The sequence below is a fragment of the Myotis lucifugus genome, unplaced genomic scaffold (assembly GCF_000147115.1).
Source record: "Myotis lucifugus unplaced genomic scaffold, Myoluc2.0 scaffold_72, whole genome shotgun sequence".
NCBI classification, from domain to species: Eukaryota; Metazoa; Chordata; class Mammalia; order Chiroptera; family Vespertilionidae; genus Myotis; species Myotis lucifugus.
This window is the reverse complement of record NW_005871120.1, coordinates 132732-156251: the sequence shown is the minus strand read 5'-3', so window position 1 is coordinate 156251 and position 23520 is coordinate 132732. Positions and strand designations below refer to the sequence as shown.

General features: G+C 47.5%; 4 protein-coding genes across 7 annotated transcripts in view; 2 read left to right on the top strand and 2 right to left on the bottom strand.

Moving 5' to 3' along the window:
- The window catches only part of ABAT (4-aminobutyrate aminotransferase), a 37829-nt gene extending 37386 nt beyond the window's left edge, over nucleotides 1-443 (top strand). The window contains exon 15 of the mRNA XM_023755211.1: nucleotides 220-443. Coding sequence (XP_023610979.1) covers nucleotides 220-341 — 122 coding nt within the window. The 3' untranslated portion in view covers nucleotides 342-443. The remainder of the gene's footprint in view (nucleotides 1-219) is intronic.
- Nucleotides 444-9210: 8767 nt separating this feature from the next.
- Nucleotides 9211-11466, bottom strand: TMEM186 (transmembrane protein 186). Its single transcript, XM_006090379.3, is given in 3 exon segments — nucleotides 9211-10293; nucleotides 10295-10345; nucleotides 11380-11466. Coding segments are annotated over 3 exon segments (723 nt in total). The 3' UTR covers nucleotides 9211-9708.
- A 59-nt stretch (nucleotides 11467-11525) lies between these two features.
- The window catches only part of PMM2 (phosphomannomutase 2), a 23804-nt gene continuing 11809 nt past the window's right edge, over nucleotides 11526-23520 (top strand). The window contains exons 1-5 of one of the 2 annotated variants that reach the window (XM_006090378.3): nucleotides 11582-11704; nucleotides 14597-14662; nucleotides 19637-19748; nucleotides 22329-22405; nucleotides 23313-23404. In XM_006090378.3, coding sequence (XP_006090440.1) covers nucleotides 19652-19748; nucleotides 22329-22405; nucleotides 23313-23404 — 266 coding nt within the window. In that variant the 5' untranslated portion in view covers nucleotides 11582-11704; nucleotides 14597-14662; nucleotides 19637-19651. Of the gene's footprint in view, nucleotides 11705-14596; nucleotides 14663-19636; nucleotides 19749-22328; nucleotides 22406-23312; nucleotides 23405-23520 lie in introns of both variants that reach the window. The other variant, XM_006090377.3, reaches the window with a different exon arrangement.
- The window catches only part of CARHSP1 (calcium regulated heat stable protein 1), a 21597-nt gene continuing 18608 nt past the window's right edge, over nucleotides 20532-23520 (bottom strand). For all 3 annotated transcript variants that reach the window (XM_023755204.1, XM_023755206.1, XM_014457240.2), the window contains one exon: nucleotides 20532-20815. In XM_023755204.1, coding sequence (XP_023610972.1) covers nucleotides 20634-20815 — 182 coding nt within the window. In that variant the 3' untranslated portion in view covers nucleotides 20532-20633. The remainder of the gene's footprint in view (nucleotides 20816-23520) is intronic.

The window sequence follows — 23520 nt, the reverse complement described above, 5'->3', positions numbered from 1 at the left end:
GAGGGAGGGAGGGAGGGAGGGAGGGAGGATGGATGGGATGGATGAAGGAAGAGAGAAAGGGAGTAAAGATGGATGAGTGCATGGACGGAAGGGTAGACGGAAGCCCGGATGGAAAGAATGGCTTGGGGGTTCCCTGTGTGTAAGCAAGCACCCTCCTGGCTCTCACAGCTGGGGACTCTGAGCCCAAGCTCCTAACCGACCTCCTGCCATTTCTTTCAGGTGTGGTGTTGGGAGGCTGTGGTGACAAATCCATCCGCTTCCGTCCCACTCTGGTCTTCAGGGATCACCACGCACACCTGTTCCTCAATATTTTCAGCGACATCTTAGCCGACTTCAAGTAAAGAAGCCATTTCCACGATGCTCTGAGAAAGCCCTGATCTCAGCAGTTGTCAAATTGATTAGTTTGCCTAATTCATGTTTTCACTTAAAGTATCCGAGGTGAATGCATAAGCTGAAGGGTGGTGTGTGGGAGGGGACGGTTTTGGTGGCTGGGGGGAGGGGAGAGGATGGAGGGACAGGTTTTGGTTTTCCTCCCTGCAGAGCCAAGGGTGCCCATCGGATTAAGCCCAGAAATTCTGCTTGAGCCCCGGACAGAGTCTTAGGAAGGGCCGTGAGGGTCCTGGCCATGTATTTGCCCACCCTTGACCCCAACAACGTCTTTGAAGCCAGTCAGGGGATGCTCCAGGGACTGGTGGCTGGGACTCCTGGGTTCCGGTCCCTCTCAAGTGCCATATTCTGTGATCAAGGACGCTGCTCCCTCACCCTGTGCAACAAACATGCTTGCCCCTCACCCAACCCCTGGAGCCCTGAGCGAGGCTGGCACACTTCAGTGGAGGACAGGACAGTCATGTGAAGGCAGGATTGTAGGGACATGAGGACTGAGCCAGGGGGGTGGGGAGGGGCCTTCCGGCCTCTGCAGCTTTGGGCCACTCCTCCCAGGGCATCTGTGGATTCCTGTCCTGGGTGGGGCTTTGGCGACTCCCCGGGTGGCATCCTGGATGGTCCGTCCTTACTTGCTTCCTTCATTTCCCCAAGCTCTTCCCCCTGTTAAATGTGAACCGAGGCCCCAGGAAACAAACCTGCAGCCTGAGCAGGGGGCACCCCGGGACACCCATGAGCTGCCAGGGCAGAAGCACCAGCCAGTCTCCAGGAACCGGAGCCCAGGGCCTGGGGCAAGGCACTGCCTCCTGTCTCCCAGGCCCCGGGGGCGGCTGCCTTTTGGACCCTCACCCTGGAGGCTCTCTTGCTTTGGCTCATCCACCTTTGCTCCACTGGCAGTTGCGACACAGGCAGCCCGTTGCTCAAGTAGGTTTCTTCTCGAGGGGAGCACCATGAACCCAAGGCGCCAGAGCTCTGCACAGGGAAACAGGCTGTGGTTCAGGCGGTGTCCTTGTCCCTCCCCCTCCAAACCAGGGTTTTCCTGACACGTGTGGAGTCCCAGGCACATGGTCCTAAAGGCTTGACTGCACTGTGGCTGGGGCTCAGGGGACTCCGCTGAGGCTAGGCATTCTGGGAACTGAGCTCACCGGCGCCTATAAAGAGCACCCGGTGGTCCTAGAGCAATGAAGGGCGGTCTCGTGGGGAGAGGGAGACAGTCTGCCTTGTATCCTCTGTCCCAAAGGAAGCCACTTGTCCCCGATGGTTTGGGAAGACAGGCATAGCCAGGTTCTCCTCTCAGCACTTTGCTCTTCTAATAGCTAACCATCCGGAGACTTGGTCAGCGACTGTCTTACAGACACGACAGACCCGTGAGTTCCGGTTCACTTCGAATTCTTGCAGTTAGTGCTAATCCATTGCTTTAAAGAAGGAGTTCTGCCGTGTTTAAGGCCATTTACGCTGCCGGCTAAATGGAGATGTATGCCCACCCCCCTCTGTGAGGTTTCACTCGTTTGTATATTTGTTTATTCAATCATTCATTCATGAAACTTGCATTAAATACCTGCTCTGTCCCAGGCCCAGTTCTAACTACTAGGATTACAAATAAAGCATGGTCCCGGCCCTTAGGGGACTCACATCCCATAGTGGAAAACAGACTCTTAAACCGGTAATTAAAGCTGAGTGGCAAGTGCTGTAACAGAGGTATATAGAGGAGCATCTAGAAATTGAAGGGAGTGCCCCAGTCCGTCTAAGGGTCAGCAGAGGTTTCAAGGAGAAAGTAATGTTTGAGCAGGGTTTTGCAGAGTGAGCAGGAGTTCACCAAAAAGCAAGGCAAGGAACAGTGTTGCAGAAAGGGAACAGCATGTGCAGAGACCTACCAGTTCACAGTCCCACACCTTTCACTGGGGATCCAGATTCCACAGGCAGCAGCCCAGGATTCAAGACCTTACTGAACAAGAAAAATGCATACCAAACCACAATTCATTTTTTGGCACGAGTGTGATTTGTCCTGAGAACTTCAGCACTGGATGCAAACCTACAATAAGATTCCCGGAGTCCAGAAGGTTTTTGAGCTAAGGCACAGTCAGAAACTTGCCTCTCCTTGGTGGAGAGAGTGGCTTCAGTATTATGTTCTCTTCCTAGAGGGCATTGACAGAAAAATGAAACCACTTTATCTAGAAAGTCATTTCCAGACTTATCCACCTCTTACCAAGGGAAGTTATTCTCATAAAACTTTTTAAGCCATTTATCGAGTTCTTGTTGGCTCAGGGCCTAAAGAGTTCCGGAGACATCTGCTTTTGGGGGTGGGGAGATGGGTGGAAGGATTTCAAGGAAAAGAATTCCCGGCAGAGCCCGAGATGGTAGGAACGTGGGGGAGGTTGTGAAAACTCAGGGTGGGGGTGCAGTGGACAGGTTTCCAGGTAGGGCAGGGCCCAGGGAGAAGGACTTCTGTGGCTGAGGGGCTGGAAAGGGTCCATCTTACATCAGTGCCATAGAGTTTAGTAAGTGTCCCTAGCAAATCTCGTCACTTTTACAGAAAACAAGGTCCAGTAATAGCAAGTCTTAGTACATCCTCCTTTTTATTATAAATGGGCATTTTTTTATAATTTTTACTGACACTCAGTAACCATGCAAAATTGTGCACATTTAGTATATCTATACGTAGCTATCTATCTATCTATTAGCTCATGGTACCATAGCTAGGGAGCATCGCCGACCTGCGCATACAAAGTGATCTTGTTTACAGTATTCTGTTGACAGTGCCAATAAATGATAAAGAAATTAACATGTCACAATGTAACTGATGACCATATGCACAATTCCATTCATTAAATGTTTCCTGTGTTAATCAGTCTTGTTAAATTTAAAAAAATATATTTATAATGGAAACATCAGAGTAAATGTGGCCTTTTTGTTTGGAAATGGTTTCAAGTAATTATTTGGCAAGTACTTTTTTAAAAAAATGATTTAAGGGAGAGAGGGAGAGAAACACATCAATGTGAGAGAGAAACATTGATCAGTTGCCTCCCACATGTGCTCCAGCTGGGGACTGAAATTGAAACCTGGGTATGTGCCCTGACTGGAAATCAAACTTGTGAGCCTCTGGTGCACGGGACAACGCTCCAGCCAAATGAACCACGCTGGCCAGGGCTTGGCAAGTACTTACTAAGCACCTATTATATACCTCTCAGAGAACATTCTACTGTATAAGTCTGCATTGGATTTGGGAAGCACTGTGAGGCCATTAATGTCAGGGTCCATCAAGGACAGACCAGGCGATAGGGATGGACAAGGTGTGGTCCTTACCCTCAGCTCACCTTCTAGTGGGGCAAAGGTCACAGCAACCCAGTGTAAGGACTGGGGTACAGGAAGACCCTAGATCAGCCGTGGGCAAACTACGGCCCGTTTGAAATGAATAAAACTAAAAAAAAAAAAAAAAAAGACCATACCCTTTTATGTAATGATGTTTACTTTGAATTTATATTAGTTCACACAAACACTCCATCCATGCTTTTGTTCCGGCCCTCCGGTCCAGTTTAAGAACCCATTGTGGCCCTCGAGTAAAAAAGTTTGCCCACCCCTGCCCTAGATGCTGTCCACGCACAAAGGACAGACCCTAAGTTGGGGTGGAATCGGGGCTCCTGAGCTTCCTCTTCAAGGCTGAGCAGGAACTGCTCCAGGACTCAGAGGAGGAAGCATTCCAGAGAATAGCTCACTGCAGGCACAAAGGTAGGGTGAGGCAGAGGCGCTTCTGTGTTGTGCAGCATCACCGGATCACAAAGGGAGGGATGCAGGACAGTCCAGAGACGAGGCCAGAGAATGGGCAAGGCCCAGACCAGAGGGCCTCTGTGCTGTGCTGAGGGGCGGGGCCTTCCACGCAGGTCTGGAGCAGGGGGATATTCCAACGTGCATTTTAGGAAGACTTTCCTGCGTGTTCACCGTGACAGACAGGGTGGGGAGACTGGCCAGGGCCCTGTCACAATCAAGAGGACCTGGTGGTCTAATAGGATAATAATGGGATGGATGGAGGGGGAGAGAGAAGCACAGAATCCACAGGACAGTGACTCTCAACACTGGATGCACTTTAGAGTCACCCTAAAGAGCTTTTCACACAACCCTAATGCTTGCCCCCCCCCCCACCCCCGACCAAATACATCCGATTCTCTCCAGGCCGATTGGGGGTTAAGCTGATGACTGACTGGAATCGATGGGAGGCCAAGAGGGAGGCTTAGGAAGCACCTGTGAGCTGGATCTTCACCCTCCTGGTGTCCTGACCTGGAGGCAGGGAGGGTGGGCTGTCTCTCTTCCGCTCCCAGCTGTCTCAGTGGCCCTCCATCGCCCTTCTTTTTCTCACCTGTAAATTGCATGGCTTGGACCACATGATTTCCAAGGTTTCCCTCAGCTCGGACATCTGACACGTCTATGAAACAATTGACTTGGAAGGCAGTATCTACCATTAAGTATATTTTCGAAATACATAGTGATAAGTATCATTTGTTGAACATCTGCAATGTGCAAGCATATTCTGGCTTTATAATTTTCACAACAAACCCACGAGCTGTGTATTTATGTGCCTACTTTTAATATGAGGAAACGGAAGCTCAGAGAGGTTAGGGGAGCCTACCCAACATCACACAGCTTGGGAGCCAGGATACACACAGATGTATGAAAGATGACGTGTGCAATCAAGTATGTGTGTTTGTGTGTACACGCACGCAGTCAGCCTGGGATTGGTGGAGGATAGGGACTACCAAGGACCCAATGGCCTTTCTCACAGCTGCTCTGACCACCGGCCTTGGAGCATGAACTTGAACTGGTCAGCCTGGTGTGAGATCCTAAACCTAATACAGTCCCTAAGGCAGGTGGGTGGAAGGTGGCAGGACCTCAAGGTCAAATACTATCTGTTTTCTATTTTCTATACTTCTTCCCCACTGGGGAGGCAGGACAGGCAGTAGAATGACCCAACCCTGCTGCTCTCTAGCGGGGGTGACCTTGACCAAGTCATTTCACCTCTCAGAGCCTCATCTGCAAGTAGAGGTTGGTAACCGTAATGCCAGCTAACACTGACCGCGCACTTCCTTGGACCAACAGCTATTTTAAGTGCTTTTCATGTAATAAGCCAGTCTCTTCAACCACCCTACGGTAAGTGAGCGCTTTTATTATCATTGCTTCATAGTAAAGAAACCAAGGCACAAAGAGAGACTGTGGAACTGGCCCCAGGTCACAGCTAGAAAGCACCTGGACTGGGATTCAAGCAGGCAAGACGTCTTGCTTCAAAGCCACACGCTTCACCCTAAATCTACTGCCTCTCTCTGGCTCTCCAACTTGAGCAGTTGCTGGGAGGATTAAATAAAACCGTGTGATAATCGCCTGGCATAGAGTAGGTGCTTAATACATGGTACTTCCTTTCGCCATTTCGTCTCTGTAAATAGTGTCGTGCACAGGGCTCCAAACAACGTACTCCTGTCCGAGTTAAGTTCCTTATTTGTAAATATTAAATCTACTTCCCAACACAGGTAAACTCAACCAAATCCTGGAATACATTCCAACTGTTAATAAGTAAAACGGATGTTTTGTCACTGGAGTTGGTACAAACAAGGCCAGATGGTATCGGCCCTGCTTGGTTAACTCTCATCAGGCAAGATTTTATAGTTGAATGCTGCAGGATCCAAACAAGGCCATAAAAGTTGGACTCTGCCTGGGGGTCAAAGGGGACTTTGCTTTCCATTTGGGGACTCAAGTCCTGAAGTCATAAAGCAGCAAAAAAAAGTTCCAAACTTAGTTATTTGGGCAATTCACCGCAGGCTGGCCCGTGAGCACTAAGCACCCCTGGTCTGCTCTGGGGGTGCATTAAACATGGTCATTTAACGATGGGCCAGGGAGGGCCCTCTGGCCCTACAACAAGGTCTCATTCTTGGACTACAGCTCTCAGCTGTGCACAATGTGAACATCCCTGCTAGAGCCGACCCCACCCAGGTCTGGAGGACCCTGTCTTAGTCAGCTCGGCTGCTATACCTGGATGGCCTAAACAGCAAACATTGTCTTCTCACATTCTGGGGGCTGGAGGTCCATGTTCAGATTCTTTTTTTTTTATGATTCTTTTTTTAAATATATTTTTATTGATTTCAGAGAGGAAGGAAAAGGGAGAAACATCAATGATGAGAGAGAATCATTGATCGGCTGCCTCCTGCATGCCCCCTACTGGGGATCGAGCCTGCAACCCAGGCATGTGCCCTTGACCGAAATCAAACCTGGGACCCTTCAGTCTGCAGGCCGACACCCTATCCACTGAGCCAAACCGGCCAGGGCCATGGTCAGATTCTTGCTGAAGGCATTCTTCCTGGTTATGGCCTTCCTTAGTGCAGTCTAGTCCCCTTCTTATCAGGACATTAACCCCATCATGAGGGCCCCACCCTCAAGACCTCATCTAGCCCTAGTCACCTCCCAAAGGCCCCAGCTCCGAACACCATCACACTGGGGGTTATGGTTTCAACATATCAATTTTAGGGACAACTCAGTCCATAGCAACTACCATATGAAAACGTACATGCTACAGACCACCCATTCCCTGCGTCTAAATTATATACTAGTACAGCCCAGGGGTTGGATGGAGGGGCACAAAGTCCACACGGTTCTCAGCTGACAGGAAGGAAAGCCAGGCTACGAGGGACAAACACAGGCACGGCCCACTGACACTGTCAATGAGTGACTGTTTCCTACAATCAGCTCAGCCCTCAAGTCCAGGGTGGGAATTCATGGTTGAGAAACTTTCCTACCTAGAAAGCTGACGTGAGGAGGGATGGAAGAAAAGACTGTGTTTATCACAGCATTTTTTCTTTATTAAGACAGATGGCGTGCTCATTAGGAACATTTAAATAGTAGGTTATACAGTTGAAAGTGGAAGTCTTTCCTTCGTTTCACCCCCTCCCTCCCACTCCCTATCCTCTCCCCAGAGGTAATCACTGTTAACAATGTGGAATGCTTGCATTTTTTAACACAAATATGGCCACATAAAACTACATTGTTCTGTGACTTATTTTTTCCATGTAATGCTACCCCATGGTTACCTTTCCACATCAGCAGATATACTAGTAGTTCAACCTCACTTTTTTTTAAATTTAGAGGAAGGCAGAGAGAAACATCAATTAGTTGCCTCCCACACATGCCCCAACAGGGGACTGAACCCCCAACCTGGGTATGTGCCCTGACTGGGAATCAAACCCACCTTTTGGTGTACAGGTGACGCTCCAACCAAGCCACAACAGACCAGGGCTCCACCTCACTCCTTTGAAGGACCATGTAACATCCCATAGTATAGATCTACCAACTTTTTTTTTTAATTTTATTTTTCAATTACAGTTTACCAACATTTATTTAACCTTGTTGCCTACTAATGGAAATTTACCTTACTTCCAGTTTTTGCTGGTGCTATGGTTTTGTCTGTTTTGCTATTAGAAACATTCAGTGAACATCCTCATACGTATGCTTGGTTCTTTTTTTTTTTTTTAAATATATTTTTATTGATTTTTTACAGAGAGGAAGGGAGAGAGATAGTTAGAAACATCAGAGAGAGAAACATCGATCAGCTGCCTCCTGCACATCTCCTACTGGGGATGTGCCCGCAACTCAGGTACATGCCCTTGACTGGAATCGAACCTGGGACCTTTCAGTCCACAGGCCGATGCTCTATCCACTGAGCCAAACCAGTTTCAGCGGGTATTTCTATTAGATTACTATTTTGGAATTATTGTCAAAGAGGGTAATCACCAGTATAGCCACCACCTGAATCTAAAGCCCACTTCCCTTTTCTGAGAAGCTGCTGCACAGGTTTTTTGTTGTTGTTGTTTTTAAAATATATTTTATTGATTTTTTTTTTTTTTACAGAGAGGAAGGGAGAGGGAGAGGGATAGAGAGTGAGAAACATCGATCAGCTGCCTCCTGCACACTCCCTACTGGGGATGTGCCCGCAACCAAGGTACATGCCCTTGACCAGAATCAAACCTGGGACCTTTCAGTCCGCAGGCTGATGCTCTATCCACTGAGCCAAACCAGTTAGGGCTGCTGCACAGTTTTGGAGAAGGGTAAACCCCATACAATAATTTTCAGAACGTGGGGTGCCTTGGAATTACCTGGGAAGCATAAAAATGCATGTATCCAGCTTCTACCAGAACCTACAAGGGTTGAGCACAGGTGAGTTTTGCTGTCTTAGTTGATGGTGATTTGGGGTTTTCTTGGACAGCTCCTAGGTGCTGCCCTACAGGTGTAGTAGAAGTCCTAACCCAATTCCCATTGTCACGTGATCTGTGGTTTTAGGTCAGGAGTAAAGGCAAGGGTAATGCTTTTGCTCTGTGTGCCCTCTGCTGGTACTGTGTGAGCGGACCAGGCACCGAAGTGAAAGTTCTTTCATGCCCAGGCTGGTGAGAATCCGGGCTCTCACCTCCCAGTGTGGTGGGACCCCAGGCAGTGACTGTCAACCCAGGCTGCATGAGAACCACCTGGGGGACCTGGTCATGGGCCTGGTCATGGGCCTGGGTAACAATATCTTTAAAAATCTCTCCAGGTGATCCTGCACAGGGAACTTATTTTTCAGGCAAAAAATTGGCCCAGGAACAAGAAGTCCACAGAGGCATCTGAGGTGAGAGCCTAGCCCTCTGGGTAGGGAAGAGTGTTGGCAGGTGTGCTGTGCTTGCTTGGATGACACTCCCACCCCAGGTGTGCAGTTACCACCCGGCAGAACAAAATGACCCACATCAAGGCTTCACCCCAGTCCCATCTGCTGCTGGGACCACCAAGCCATCACCTCTGAACTAACACTTAATGTTTGCTCTTGCCTGTTGAGTTTGCAACGTAGTTGACATTTATTGTTTATTCTCACACCCACCCAATGAGACAGGCAGGATTTTCCATGTTACAAATGTGAAAAACAAGGCCCAGAGAGACTCAGTTACCTGACCCAGGACAGGGAGTTAAGTCTTCTGACCCCAAATCCAGTGTTCCCCCTGCCACACCATCTCCCCAATTCACAGCACTGTGTGTAGAGTGAACTGGGCAGAGCTTCTTCCAAGAACTGGCTCTTAACAGACTCTTCTGGCCATTATCCAACTGAATGTCATGCACAAGTGTGGTAAGAATTTGCACTAAGGCCTCTTTCCTAAGCTGGGTTATTAGCATCCGCCTCATGAATTTCTTCATCCCAACAGTCAAGCTTCCCAGGGGGCCTGGCAAAGTCTCCAGCTGTCAGATCCCCTTCTTTAGCCTCACCCACATGCTCAGCCTTCGGTCGGAGATCCAGGTGGCCCAGGGCAACTCAGGAGCCCAGCCGTCAACCGTTCACTTGAGCGTGTCCAGCATCCCAAACACCTGTGTGAAACGCGCTCTGTCCAGGATGCGTCCATAGCGCAGGGTGAGGTAGAAGGTCTGCTTCCCACTGTACTGCTGGATCCGCACGAAAATCTCCTGGGGCCGGTCCTGGGTTTCTGTCATAGGTATCACTTCGGCCACCGGGCAGTAGGTGTCCTGCCGCCAGCCCCAGAAGGTCAGGTGGGCCACCCGCAGCATGGTGCCTGACTCGTTCACGTACAGGATGCCCACCAGCCTCCGGAAGAAATAGCTCATCCAGTACAGCATGGCCAGGGCGAAGCCAGCGATCCCACCCATGAGACACAGGTTGTCGAAAGTCAGGAGGCCCTGGGAGTACCAGTAAAAGCCAGGCGGCAGGGCCAGCACCGTCAGGGCTGTCTGTGCCACCTTCAGCTTAGACACGTACCCAAAGGCTCTGATGGCATCGAACCGGTAGATCATCTGGAATTTCTCTGTCTCTGTGCCTGGTGGTTTCTCCTTCGAGGTGGGTGACCTGCTCCCCACCCACCTCCTAAAATCCTGCCCATTGCAGCACTGCAGCCCGTAGAGAGGCCTTTCTCCACACAGCCGGCCCTGGCAACCGCGACACAGCTCGGAGGAGGGCAGCCTGGAAGGGAGACAAGAGACCATTTCTCTCAAAGAACTCAGCCAATTGCTCAGCACACAGTGAACACCTGCAAAGCATTTACATGGAGTCTCCCGCCAATCTTGTGAGGTTGCCATTATCATGATGGAGGGGAAGGGAAAGCCAGGTGCTTTACCTCCTGTGATCTCACAAAAGCTGTGTGAAATAGGAACCTCTTTACCACTGAGGAAACTAAACCCAGAGAAGGTAAGAAATTCACCCAAAGACACACAGCCAGTGAGCAGGGCAGCGTCTGACTCTCACACGGGTCCTCTTTCCTCCAGGCAGGTCAAGTTACAGGAACGAGACACAGTCTTCATTCAGTTAACAAGGACCCAGGGAGAGCCAGCTGTGGGCTGGGCACTGGATCCCTAAGGCTGGCTGAACATCTCCCCAAGCAGGAAACTAAACAATCACTCTCCTAGTGGAGAACAAATCCGTTAGATATTTAGCACAATAACTTTCAGAGTCTCTATCAGGTTAAGCATCACCTGGTGCTAAAGGGGGCGTGTTTTCTTCGCCTAGTTAGTGGGAGGGAGAGAGTGGAGGAGGAGAAGGGATGAAGGCGCCGAGCAGAAGCACAGGGATCCTATCAGGCGCACCGTTCCAGCCCTTGGGTAGTGCACTGAAAGATGCGTTCGGTTCTGCAACCAGATCTGGGTTCCAATGCTGACTCCTAAAGCCGCCAGCTGTGGATCCTGGGGCAAGTTGCTCCACCTCTCTGGGCCTCCGTTTCCTCATCTTCCAAATGGGGATTCAGAATATACTGACTGAGACGTGGTTTTAAAGCCCTCCAGAGCACTGGCTGGACTTGATGCAGGGCGAGTGCTCAGTGAGTTTGAGTGTCGCTGGTGACGCACGTGGCCTGGGCGCAGAGGAAGCCGGGGAATAACAACGCGTAACCCACGCTGTGTAACCCACGCTAAGGTCTCTCCCGCGCACCCTGCGAATCACAGGCCTGACCTGGACCCCAAAAGCACATCACCTCCCTCAGTCCCCAGCTTCCGCGTCCTTACCATGGCCCGCCGGAGCCTCCGGATCGCACCTGCAGCCGGATCCCTAAAGGCGCATGCTCGGCCGGAAGGGGCCTGTGTGCGGAACATTGCATTCTGGGATCTGTAGTCCGGATGGAACCGCAGACGCCAGCCCGGGCCTGGTGGGAGTGGATTCTCCTCCTCCCGGCGTGCCCTGCAGCACGGAGGCTGGGCCCGGAAGCCCGGTGCCGAGCTCCAGGTGCTGACGCTCCACGTCAACTGCGTCCTGGGATCCGGAGACATGGCTGCGCCGGGCCCCGCGCTCTGCCTCTTCGACGTGGACGGGACCCTGACGGCCCCGCGGCAGGTAGGCGGCGCCCTGCGGGCTGGAGGCGGCGGGTGCAGGGTCTCCCGCGGTCCCCGGACGGGGCCAGCGACCACCCAGGGTGCGCACCGAGGGGCGGCGGAGGACCGCCCACCTGCTGGAGGTAGGGGATGGGCCGGAAAACTCCTGAGAGGGAGAAACTTGTCTTCGGGTGGGAAATGCAGTTCTGGACGCGCCGTAAGCCCTCGGTTTGGACCACCGCGCTGCCCCTGACAGCGATGTGCCTCCTCATTCTATCATCCGTGGGACGTGCCCCGCACCCTGATGTGGAAAACAGGTTCCTCGGCCGAACGGACCGAGCAGAGTCTCCGCTTCTCCTCCTGACACCTGTGCCTTTAGCCTCGGAGCCTCAGCATCTGTGTGTTCAATGGGGACTTACCTGCGCCATAGGGTTTGTGAGGGTCGAATGAAATCAAATAAGTTCATGAAAGTATCTTGGCTTACAGTAAGCTCTGTTCAGTAATAGTCCGTAAATGTCAGCCAGCACCATCACCCTCTTCTCCAGCCCCTGCAGTGGGTCTTGGGTGATCAAAGAGCCCTAGATGGGCCCGGCCGGTGTGGCGCAGTGGTTGCGCGTCGGCCTATGAACCTAGAGGTCACAGTTGGATTTCCGGTCAGGGCACACGCCTGGATTTCAGGCTCCATCCCGGGTTGTGGGTGGGTGGCTGGGGTTGTGAAGGAGGCAGCCGATCAATGATTCTCTCTCATCCTTGATGTTTTGCTCTCTCCCTTTCCCTTCCTCTCTGAAATCAATAAAAATATTTTTTTAGCCCTGACTGGTTTGGCTCAGTGGATGGAGCGTCAGCCTGCGGACTCAAGGGTCCCGGGTTCGATTCCGGTCAAGGGCATGTGCCTTGGTTGCGGGCACATCCCCAGTGGGGGGCGTGCAGGAGGCAGCTGATCGATGTTTCTCTCTCATCGATGTTTCTGACTTCCTGTCCCTCTCCCCTCCTCTCTGTAGGAAATCAATAAAATATATTTTAAAAAATATATATTTTTTTAAAAAGAGAGGGAGAGACCTAGATTGTTACAGGCTGCCTGTTGCGAGCCTCCCTGGACTTGCCTCGCACTTGCAGATTTTGCTGCTGCGGGCACAGACAGGTTTCAGTTAGGATCCACGTTTGTGATGCAGCTCCCTCTGACCTCCTCCTCCTCCTCCTGCAAACGGATCACCCAGCACCAGCCGATCCACTTGAGGCCCAGATGGCCTCCCTGTCTCCAAGTTCTGTCGCTGATTTTGGCCAGGTGGTAGCAGTGGTGGCTTCAGAATTCCACATCAAGTGTGTGTGGCCTCACACATGTCGTTCTACCTTTCCGAGCCCCATGTTCCCTGTGCCTAGTGAAGACACCCAACTGCAGGTTCTCCAGAGGCCCCTTTGGACTCTGAGATCAGAGATTGGCCCGCACTTGTGGGTTGTTAAAAGCCCCTAGTGGTCTAGAGCGAGGTTAGCCACTCATTGTTTGTCAAGAGTCTGAGAGCAAATACTCTTGTCTTCGCCGACCATATGGTTTGTAGTAACTACTCCACTTTAATGCAGAAGCAGCCATAGACCATATGTAGACACAGCGTGGCTCGTGTTCCAGTAAAACTTTATTACAAAAACACACAGCTGCTCAGTGGGGTCCATTGGCTGTAATTGTCTGCAGTGGTCGGCAAACTGCGGCTCGGCAAACCGCGGCTCTCGAGCCACATGCGGCTCTTTGGCCCCTTGAGCGTGGCTTTTCCACAAAATACCGGCTCTTCTACAAAATACCGACTTCTGCGCATAGGCCACGAAGTTTCAATCGCACTGTACGTGCGCGCCTGCACGTGGTATTTTGTGGAAGAGCCACGCTCAAGGGGCCAAAGAGCCACATGTGGCTCACGAGCTGCCGTTTGCCGACCACGGGTCTAGGGTTTACATCCTAAGCCTTTTTACACACTATATTTGCATGCTCTCAACCTTTATCCTAAATAGAATAGTTGTTACTATTCTTTAATGTTTCTATTGATTTTTTTTTTTTTAGAGAGAGAGAGAGAGAGGAAGGGACGAGGGGAGAGAGAGAAACATCGATCAGCTGCCTTCTGCATAAACCCCCGACATTGGATCAAGCCCACAACCTGGGCATGTGCCCCGACTGGGAATCGAACAGCATCCTTTCAGTACACGAGACAACACTCAGCCAATGGAGCCACACTGGCCAGGGCTACTATCCTTTTAAATATAAGGAAACCAAGACTCAAGATCATCTTGATGGTGAAAACGGTGAAGTGATTATAGTGACAGGATAGTCAGAGAAATGTAAAGTACAGCTTCAGGAATAATAGTTGTTATTAATAATATAATAATATTGTAATAACTATGACTGGTACCACATGATTGAATGAAACTTGTTGGAGGAATGACATCATAAATTATATGAATGACTAAGCACTGTGCTGGACACCTGAAACTAATGTATATACAATATTGAATGTGAATTGTAATTGAAAAATAAAAATTTTAATACAAAAAAAGAGATTGTCTTGATTTCACACAGCAGATCTGGTACCAGTCTCTGAGCTTCAGAGCATTGTATTTACTAAGTTTACCATTTTCTGCCATTTTTCTAAGGTAGAAGCGACGTGCCATTCGGGAAAGTGCTTTTGATTCTCAGAAGGAATCAGGTTATATAAGCGTAAAGTATGAAATGGCAACCAGGCAACCCACATTGGAAGCATGATATTCTTTGCAGTGAACATAAATCAGTTTAATCCTCAAAAAAATTGTCATTTAAAAAATAATTGTTTCTATGTGCTGGGTACTCGAGCTAAAAATAAGAAATTTTTCGTAACAGATCTATTCATTATCCAACTTTTTCCTTCCTCAATAAATGCATTCACATGTTGATAAGCACAAGGAAGTAGAAGAATGGGTTATCTTTTCTTGGAGCTGCTGAAACAGGATATGATTTAAACAGGTAAACTCTAGTTAGAATGGAGTCCAGAGCTTTGCACATTTCACTGTTTTAGTAGAATTTGTTGTACTGAGTACTTTCCTAAGAAATGCCATTTCATCTAAAAACAGTTGAGATTTGCCCGGCCAGGGTTGAGCATCAACCTATGAACCAGGAAGTCAAGGTTTGATTCCTGGTTAGGGCATATGTCCGGATTACGGGCTCGATTCCCAGTGTGGGGTGTGCAGGAGGCGACCGATCAATGATTCTTTCATCATTGATGTTTCTATCTCCCTCTCCCTTCCTCTCTGAAATCAATAAAAATATGTTTAATTAAAAAATAAAAATAGTTGAGACTTAGAACAAAAGCCTGCAAAAGAAGGGGGGCTTAAATTTGGGTGAATTGTTCTCCAACTTTCTGTCATGAGAAATTTAAAATATACTGAACCACTGGAAAAGTAGTACACAGAACAGCCAAATCCCCGCCACTTAATTTCAACAATAATTGACATTAACTTCATTTTCTTTTATTTTTTAATTTTTGCTGCACCATTTCCTAGGCTGCAGTAATCATACTTCACCCCTAAAATTTGAGCTTGCATCTCTAGAGGACAGAACATCTATCGTAACCACAGTATCATCATCACACCTAAGAAAACTCACCAATTCCCTAGTAGTGCTTAGTCCAGGGGTGGGGAACCTTTTGTCTGCTAAGGTCCATTTAGATATTTATAACATCATTTGCGGACCATACAAAATTTATCAACTTAAAAATTAGCCTGCTATATTTGGTCAAACATTTGATTAACTCACCCCTAATGCCTTGGCAGGGCCAGACCAAATGATTTCAAGGGCCTTATATGGTTCGAGGGCCAGACGTTCCCCACCCCTGCCCTAGTCCAAGGGTTGGCAAACTTCTTTTGTAAAAGGCCAGGTAGTAAATAGTTGCGGCTTAATAAACAAATAAATAAATAAATAAATAAATAGTTGAGGCTTTGTGCAGGCCATGTGGTCTCTGTCACAACTACTCAACTCTTGTTGTTGCCACAGACACTACACAAATGGGTGGACGCTGACATAGCTGTTCCAGTCAGACCTTCCAGAAAAACAGGCAATGGCTCATTGTGGCCCATGGTTCCCATTTTGTCGACACTTCTGTTCCATTCACTTTTCCTTAATTGTCCCAAAAGAGTCTTTTTTCCCCAGAAGGTGAGTTTTTAACATTTTTCCACCTTAATTTCAAGCTTTTGGATCTTGTTCTGTGTTTTATTTTGTCTAGGGTGATGGATAAAGAGTTCCTCGTAATTAGCAACACAGCGTTATTTGGTAACATCACAATAATTTTGCTCTAAAGATCTGTCCTGCCCTACATGGTTTGGCTCAGTGGATAGAGTGTTGGCCTGAGGACTGAAGGGTCCTGGGTTCAATTCCAGTAAGGGGCACATGCCTGGTTGCGGGCTCAATCCCCAGTGGTGTGCAGGAGGCAGCCAATCAATGATTCTCTCTCATCATTGATATTTCTATCCTCTCTTTCTCTCTGAAATCGATAAAAATATATTTAAATATACAGACACACACACACACACACACACACACACACACTAGAGGCCTGGTGCACAACATTCGTGCATTGGGGGTAGGGCATCCCTCAGCCTGGCCTGCACCCTCTCACAGTTCAGGACCCCTCAAGGGATGGCCAACTGCCAGCTTAGGCCCACTCCCCACAGGAAGCGGGCCTAAGCTGGCAGTCGGACATCCCCCGAGGGGTCCTTAGCGCTGATGCAGAGGCAGGAGAGGCTCCCACCACTGCCACTGCGCTCGCCAGCCGTGAGCCCTGCTTCTGGCTGAGTGGTGCTCCTCCTGTGGGAGTGCACTGACCACGAGGGTGCAGCTCCTGCGTTGAGTGTCTGCCCCCTGGTGATCAGTGTGCATCATAGCGACTGGTCGTTCTGCCATTCAGTCAGTTTGCATAATAGCCTTTTATTACATAAGACTAGAGGCCCAGTGCATGAAAATTCATGCAGTGGAGGGGGTCCCTCAGCCCAGCCTGCCCCCTCTCACAGTCCGGGAGCCCTCAGGGGTGAGAGGCGACCCAGCGATCAGGGGAAGGCGATGGCCTTAGGCGGCTGGGCAGCCAACATCCGAGGCTTGCCTTTGCCTTGGGCTGGCCCCGGGTGGCTGGGGGCTGAGGGGACTGGGGGACTCCAGAGGCAGGCGCATGGAGTGGCCGGGTCCGCCTGGGAGTGGGTGGGGCCTTGCCACACCTGCTGCTCCAACAGGGCTGAGGGGACTGGGTGCCACCATCTTTGAGGGCATGGCAGTCAATTAGCATATCCCTCCTTATTGGCTGTGGGGACCACCATCTTTGAGGGCAGGGCAGTCAATTAGCATATTCCCACCTTATTGGCTGTGGGTGCCGCCCTCTTTGAGGGTGAGGCAGTCAATTAGCATATTCCCTCTATTGGCTGTGGGCGCCACCATCTTTGTGATGATGTGAGGGTCAATTAGCATATTTCCTCTTTATTAGATAGGATATGTGTGTGTGATATGTGTGTGTGTGTGTGTGTGTGTGTGTGTGTGTGTGTAAACATTTTTTTAAAGATCTGTCCTTCAGTGGGATGTGGTTTAGATGCTCTGTTGTGGTCACAAGCAGCTTTATCTTATTTCCTGGTAAAAAATATTGGCTGCCACTTGGAAGTGAAAAGGCACCTTTTACAACCCATTCACATTGCAGAACAGGTCTGACTGCTGACCACAATACCATTTAGCTCATCAATGTGTACAAGGCTTCTGTTTGAAGATGGAAGTATTGATGCTGCTGTTATTATTAATATTGCATGTTTAATATTTTGCAATCAGAGTCTTCCCCACTTCCTCCCATTCTGACGTCAAGACTGAGCAATCCACTTGGGGGCCTCAGGAACTCCTTTCATGGTCATCGACTCATCGATGCTGCTATTGCAGTTCTAGATTTTTGTCTGCTAGGTCAAGATTCCACAGGAAGATGGAAAAAAGATTGCACTTCATTTAAGCCCTTCTGTACAATTCTGTTTGATTAATCATATGTATGTACTATAAAAAAATTGTTTTAAGAAAAAGAGGATTTAGCTCTAAATGTTTATATACTGAAGTTGACTTAAGTGGTTTGTTTTTAATTTCTGGTAACTATGTTTGAAAGATATTCCATGTAAGTGTTACCGGACAGGACTGGGTCTGGAGTGGGTCTGCCTGGGGTGGCCAGTCGTGTGTGGTTTCTTGACTTCATGCAGGAAAGATTTAACAAATGCATCCAAGTGATTTTGAGAGTATGTTTATTAAATCTGGGACAGTGAAACAGGAAGGGCTTAGGATAGAAGAGGCAACAGAAGAGAAGGCTGCTTTGGCTTTTAGAAATGTTCTAGGAAAGAAGTGGGCCACGCTGGGCTGCAGGAACTCACTAAGAAGTAAAAGTCACAGCAACAGAAGGGAGTCAAGGTGGGGCTGCTGTTAGCTCACTGGGAAGTCAGAGAAAATGGGGCCTGGACACAGGTTCAGGGGGTGAGCCTGCGATGAGCTGCTGCTGCCCACAGCTCCCCTAGTTGCAGTCTTGTGGGCACCCTTAGAGTTCAGAAGAGAGCAGAGATACATGCCTAAGGGAGAAAGGCATGGGCATGCGGTAGAGAGAGTGCACCGTGGGTCCCTGGTCTTGAGACTTTTTATCTTTCTTTTGCTGGATGGGAATCTTTAGGGGAGGGTCTTAACAGAATATTCATTAGTTTCCCAGATGTGTCCTTCAATATGTTGATTCATCAAAATGTGGTATAAAGGGGTCAAGGTTATTTCCAGGTTATTTTCATTTTTAAAAAATGTCATAGAAGAGGGACCAGGACTGAGGCCAGTCTGCCCCCCAGGACAGTCTGGAATGTGTAACCCATTTGTTCTTAAGTATCCTTGGTTAGAGAAGATAAAACCTTGTGATTCATTGATCAAATCAGTTGGCCTTGTTTAATTATTTTGTCTCAGTTTCCCTTATTCCACTTGGCAAGGAATTTCCCTAGCTTCTTACTATCCTGCCTCATACATGTACAATTAAGATTACTAAAAGTAATGATATAAGACTGTTTTTAAAAAATGTGTTTTTATTGATTTCAGAAAAGGAGAGAGAGAAACAGCAATGATGAGAGAGAATCATTAATAGGCTGCCTCCTGCACACCCCTTGCTGGAGATCGAGCCCGCACTCCGTGCACGTACCCTAACCGAATATTGAACTGTGATTTCCTGGTTCATAGGTCGACACTCAACCACTTAGCCACACTGGCCAGGTGATATCAGACTTTTTAAAATTCATTATGATTTGTGTTAATACAGGGATCTTTTCATCTTAGTTTATAATTTCTCTTGAACTAGCACAGTTTGGGATTTAACAAGTATAAACTATTACCATTGAAACCTGTTTATAGATAGGAGCATTTCTTGTAGGAAAGACTAAAAAAATCTAGTTATCTTTTAGGGTTTTTTTTGTATAATTATAATAAACCAAATCTAAACTTCCTCTATAATCTGATTATGTTATTTTGTTTTAGTCAACAACTTAAATCCATAAATATAGCATTTGAAAGGAAGTACTGGATCTGTGTGTGGCATGGAATGAGCACCACATGAAAACACACGTCACTGCAAAAGACTTAGATTGAGTCCACTTGTGTTTTAAAAAATGAGACCTACTTATATATGTATATGCATGTAGCCAAGTATATAAATGCATAGAAAATAACTGAACAGTACACACAGCTGTTAATATATTGTGTGTTTTAAATGAGGTAAAAATGAGTAAAATTTAACAAGTTTTTTCTGGTAAAAAGTTGATGTCTCCAAATTATAGATGAAATATTTGGACTTGTCTACGGACCTAGAAATGAAATTGGCATGTATGCAAGTAAAGATTCTATTATTCTTTCAATTTTAGTCTCCTGATTACTTTATGGCTCATAAATTGTATTTTCCTTTGTGAAATGCAGAAAATTACCAAAGAAATGGATGACTTTCTACAAAAATTGAGGCAGAAGGTCAAAATCGGAGTGGTAGGCGGCTCGGACTTTGAGAAAGTGCAGGAGCAGCTGGGAAATGATGGTGAGTTATACATTGCTAATTACATTTTTGATAAAAGAGTAACTTCTTATGACAATATTGAAACCCGTAGCCATGGAGTATCATAACTAGCCCTGAACCCTCATCCCTGATTCCTTGTTGGGGGAACATGCTCTCTGTCTTTGTTTTCCCGTTTTTCATCCTGTAAATAAATTTCTGGAGTTGCTGATGGAACACTTGGTATGCAAATTCATGGGTAGATTCATCTGAGTCTTTGCCTGTCATACTTCTTGTCCCATCCACTGCCCTGTAGCCTCAGCTCAGGCCCTGTCTCCTGACTGTCCTCACCCAGCTGTGAGGTGCCCTCTGGGTCTAGGGGCTTCCTCTCTGTTGCCCTAACTCAGTGTTCCCCAGAGTTCCCTTAGTCATGAGTCAGCCAGACTCCTCCCCCACCTACTGAACCATAATCCCCAGCACAGGACCCCAGGAAGCTGGCGATTCTCATGGGCTTTCACTTCCAGTGACTCAGTAAGTCTACTGGGGAGAAGTATTTTAGCAGCTACCCAAGAGCTTCTAATGCCCGGCCTGCTGCTGTAGCACTCCCTGATTTTTGGAAACTGTCTGGTTTTAAATTTGTCTTGAAGACTAGGGCTGTGGATTATTCATCTCGTAGCCCCAAGGCCTCCCGGGTGCCTGGCCTATAAGAAAGAGTGGGTGGAAAGGTAGATGAATTGATCATTCTTTTCATCACTGTTGACGTTTTTATAACCAAGCGGAGTTCCATCCACTCAGCACTGCAGATATAGCCAATTACTCTGACGCGGGTGCAGGGAAAGAAATTGGTGTTTATTGTATAGCACTACACAGGGGGACCAGGCAGCTTGTGCTGGAAAATCTGAATTCCCGATGGTTTACAGACAAGAGGTTTTATAGAGCAGAAATCATGAGTAATCGTGAGTAAAGAGTCCAGGGTTGTGGGCTGTGTCGATGGTCAGTGCCTACGCAAGCTTCAGCACTCTGACTGGCATCCTGTCCTGGTGGCATCCTGTCCGGGTCTTGAACAGGGGAGGTCTGTAAGACATCTTGGGGTTGTGAGTCAGTGACATGATCTTAAGAGCAGAAAGAAAAGAACAGAGCTGTACATTTCATGCTTAACAGGTTATATTCTTCTGTTATCTTTTATTTAATTGATTTTAGAGAGATGAATGGAGAAAGAGAGAGAGAGAGAGAAACATGAATGTGAGAGAGAAACATCGATTGGTTGCCTCCCGTACATGCCCTGACTGGGATCAGACTCAAAACCTAGGCATGTGTCCTGACCAGGAATTGAACCCGCAATCTTTTGGTTTACGGGATGACATTCCAATCAACTGAGCCTCCCAGCCAGGGCCCTTCTCTGTTATCTTAAGGAGACATATATACATTTTGCAACTTGCTTTACAGGCAGGCTACAGGCCCCAGGACATGAATACATTCCAGTGCAGCTATAACTCTTAAGAAGAGCTAATTTCATAACTAACTAAAGCTACATTCTAATGTATCTAATCTGCTATGATTTGGCCCAGACAATTCTCTGTCGTGGACTGTGCACTGCAGATGTTTAGCAGGGTCCCTGGCTCTGCCCACTTGATGCCAGTAGCACCCTCACCCCCAGTGTAACAATCTAAATGTCCCCAGACATTCCCAAATGTCCTCTAGAGACAAAGTCACCTCCAGCTGAGAACCACTGTTCTAGATGTAATACCTACCGTCCAAACCTGAGCAGGCTGTGTTTCCTGGACCAATAGAGAGCAATCTCTGTATTCCTTTTAAACTCTCTGTTCCCTTTACCTTAATTTTCCTTCTAGGTGCTCTGCTTAGAAACTAAACAACATAGTAAGCACATTAAGCCTGGAAACTGTGCTACCTGGTCCCGATTGCCCTTTCTGCCTCTAGTCATATATTTACCCACAGGCTCAGGGGTGTTGTGTCAGTGTAGGACAGTGTCCATACTTTTCAGTGAGTCAAAACAACAGAATCAAAACATTGACAAGCCAAAAGGAAGTTAGGACCCACCTGTGTCAAAATCACCTGGGGAGTTCATTAAAATACCCCCAGCACTGAGCCTGGGAATCCGCATTTTAACAGCACTTAACGTTGGAGAATTCATTTCGATTTGGGTGTGTAGAGTCTCCAAATCTGACTACATATAAGAACCACCTAAAGAGCTTTTTTAAATCTGATTTTTAGCCTGGCCCCGGCAGAGTCTGATTCAGAAAGCAGAGCCTAGAAGTCCCCACAGTTTCATCGTGTTGGTGATGCTAATTCCCAGGAGGTTTGGGAGCCATCGTTGGCTTCCATCTTCCTTTACAGACAGGCAGGCTGAAGGCAGAGGCATGACATGGCCCGTCACCAAGTCTCCCATCTCCAGCCTAGTGATCATATTTTAAATATGTAATGAAGAGCCTTAAAAAAAATAAACTTAATGGAGCTTTTTCTCACTCTCCCAGTCTGTGAAGATGAGGTGTTCTTTCAGAGCCCGCACTGGAGTTCAGCAGTTTTATTGGTATACGTGTTGATCAAGACATAGAAACACAAGTTCCCATTCATTGCATTCTGAGTTTTCTTTTGTTTTGGTTGCAGTGGTTGAAAAGTATGATTATGTGTTTCCAGAAAATGGCTTGGTGGCGTACAAAGATGGGAAATTCTTGTGTAAACAGGTGGGTTCTTGAGTATCCAACTACTGAACCGCTGTCTACTACTAGTGAAATGTTTTCCAAAAAGGTATTTGACACGGCCACCTCTGGGGATGAGGAACAGGGTGGGAATGAATCTTCGCCCTGTATATTTTTACATTTGGAATGTTGAATCATGGAACTGTTACATATTCCAAATTGTTATCTATATTTTTATAATTGTTTTTTAAGGATACTTAATCTAATATTTCTGTTGTGATAGCAGAGGCTGAGTCAAACGCCCTCACTACAAGCGTATTAAGAAGTTCTATGTACTTAATACTCTTGTCAATATTAAGATCATTCTGTTCAAATACGATATCTGAGAAAGCCACAGTGGAACAAATATATTTTGTGTATTTTGATTGAATAAAAGCAGCACCAATAAACTCTGTGAGCCTTCCATGAAGCATTTGAAAGATAATGAATACAGAAATCTTGACTAAGGAAGCAAAACATGCTTTTGACTGAGCCCTTTCCGGTTTGCCTTAGAGCAGTGATGGCGAATCTTTTGAGCTCAGCGTGTCAGCATTTTGAAAAACCCTAACTTAACTCTGGTGCCGTATCACATATAGAAATTTTTTGATATTTGCAACCATAGTAAAACAAAGATTTACATTTTTGATATTTATTTTATATATTTAAATGCCATTTAACAAAGAAAAATCAACCACAAAAATGAGTTCGCGTGTCACCTCTGACACGCATGTCATAGGTTCGCCATCACTGCCTTAGGGTCTCAACCAGAGAACAAAGGGAAAGAAGGGAAAAGGTGGTGGAGGCGTCATCCTCGCTGCCACATCAGCCGGGTGACCCTGACTGACAGTGGCTGACGATCATTTTAAAAGTGCCTCCCACTGATGAAGTAATTCCAGTGTCTTCTTTATCCTAGAGTATCCAAGGTCACTTGGGTGAGGCCCTAATCCAAGACTTAATCAACTACTGTCTCAGCTACATTGCAAAAATTCAGCTCCCAAAGAAGAGGTGAGTTTGCTTTTCGCAGAGGCTGCCAGGAATGTGGAGGGATGGCATTGGGTGGATTGGTGCTCTTTTAAGAATCCCTGGAACCCTTCTGTAAAGCCAGGGGTAGAAGAATGAGT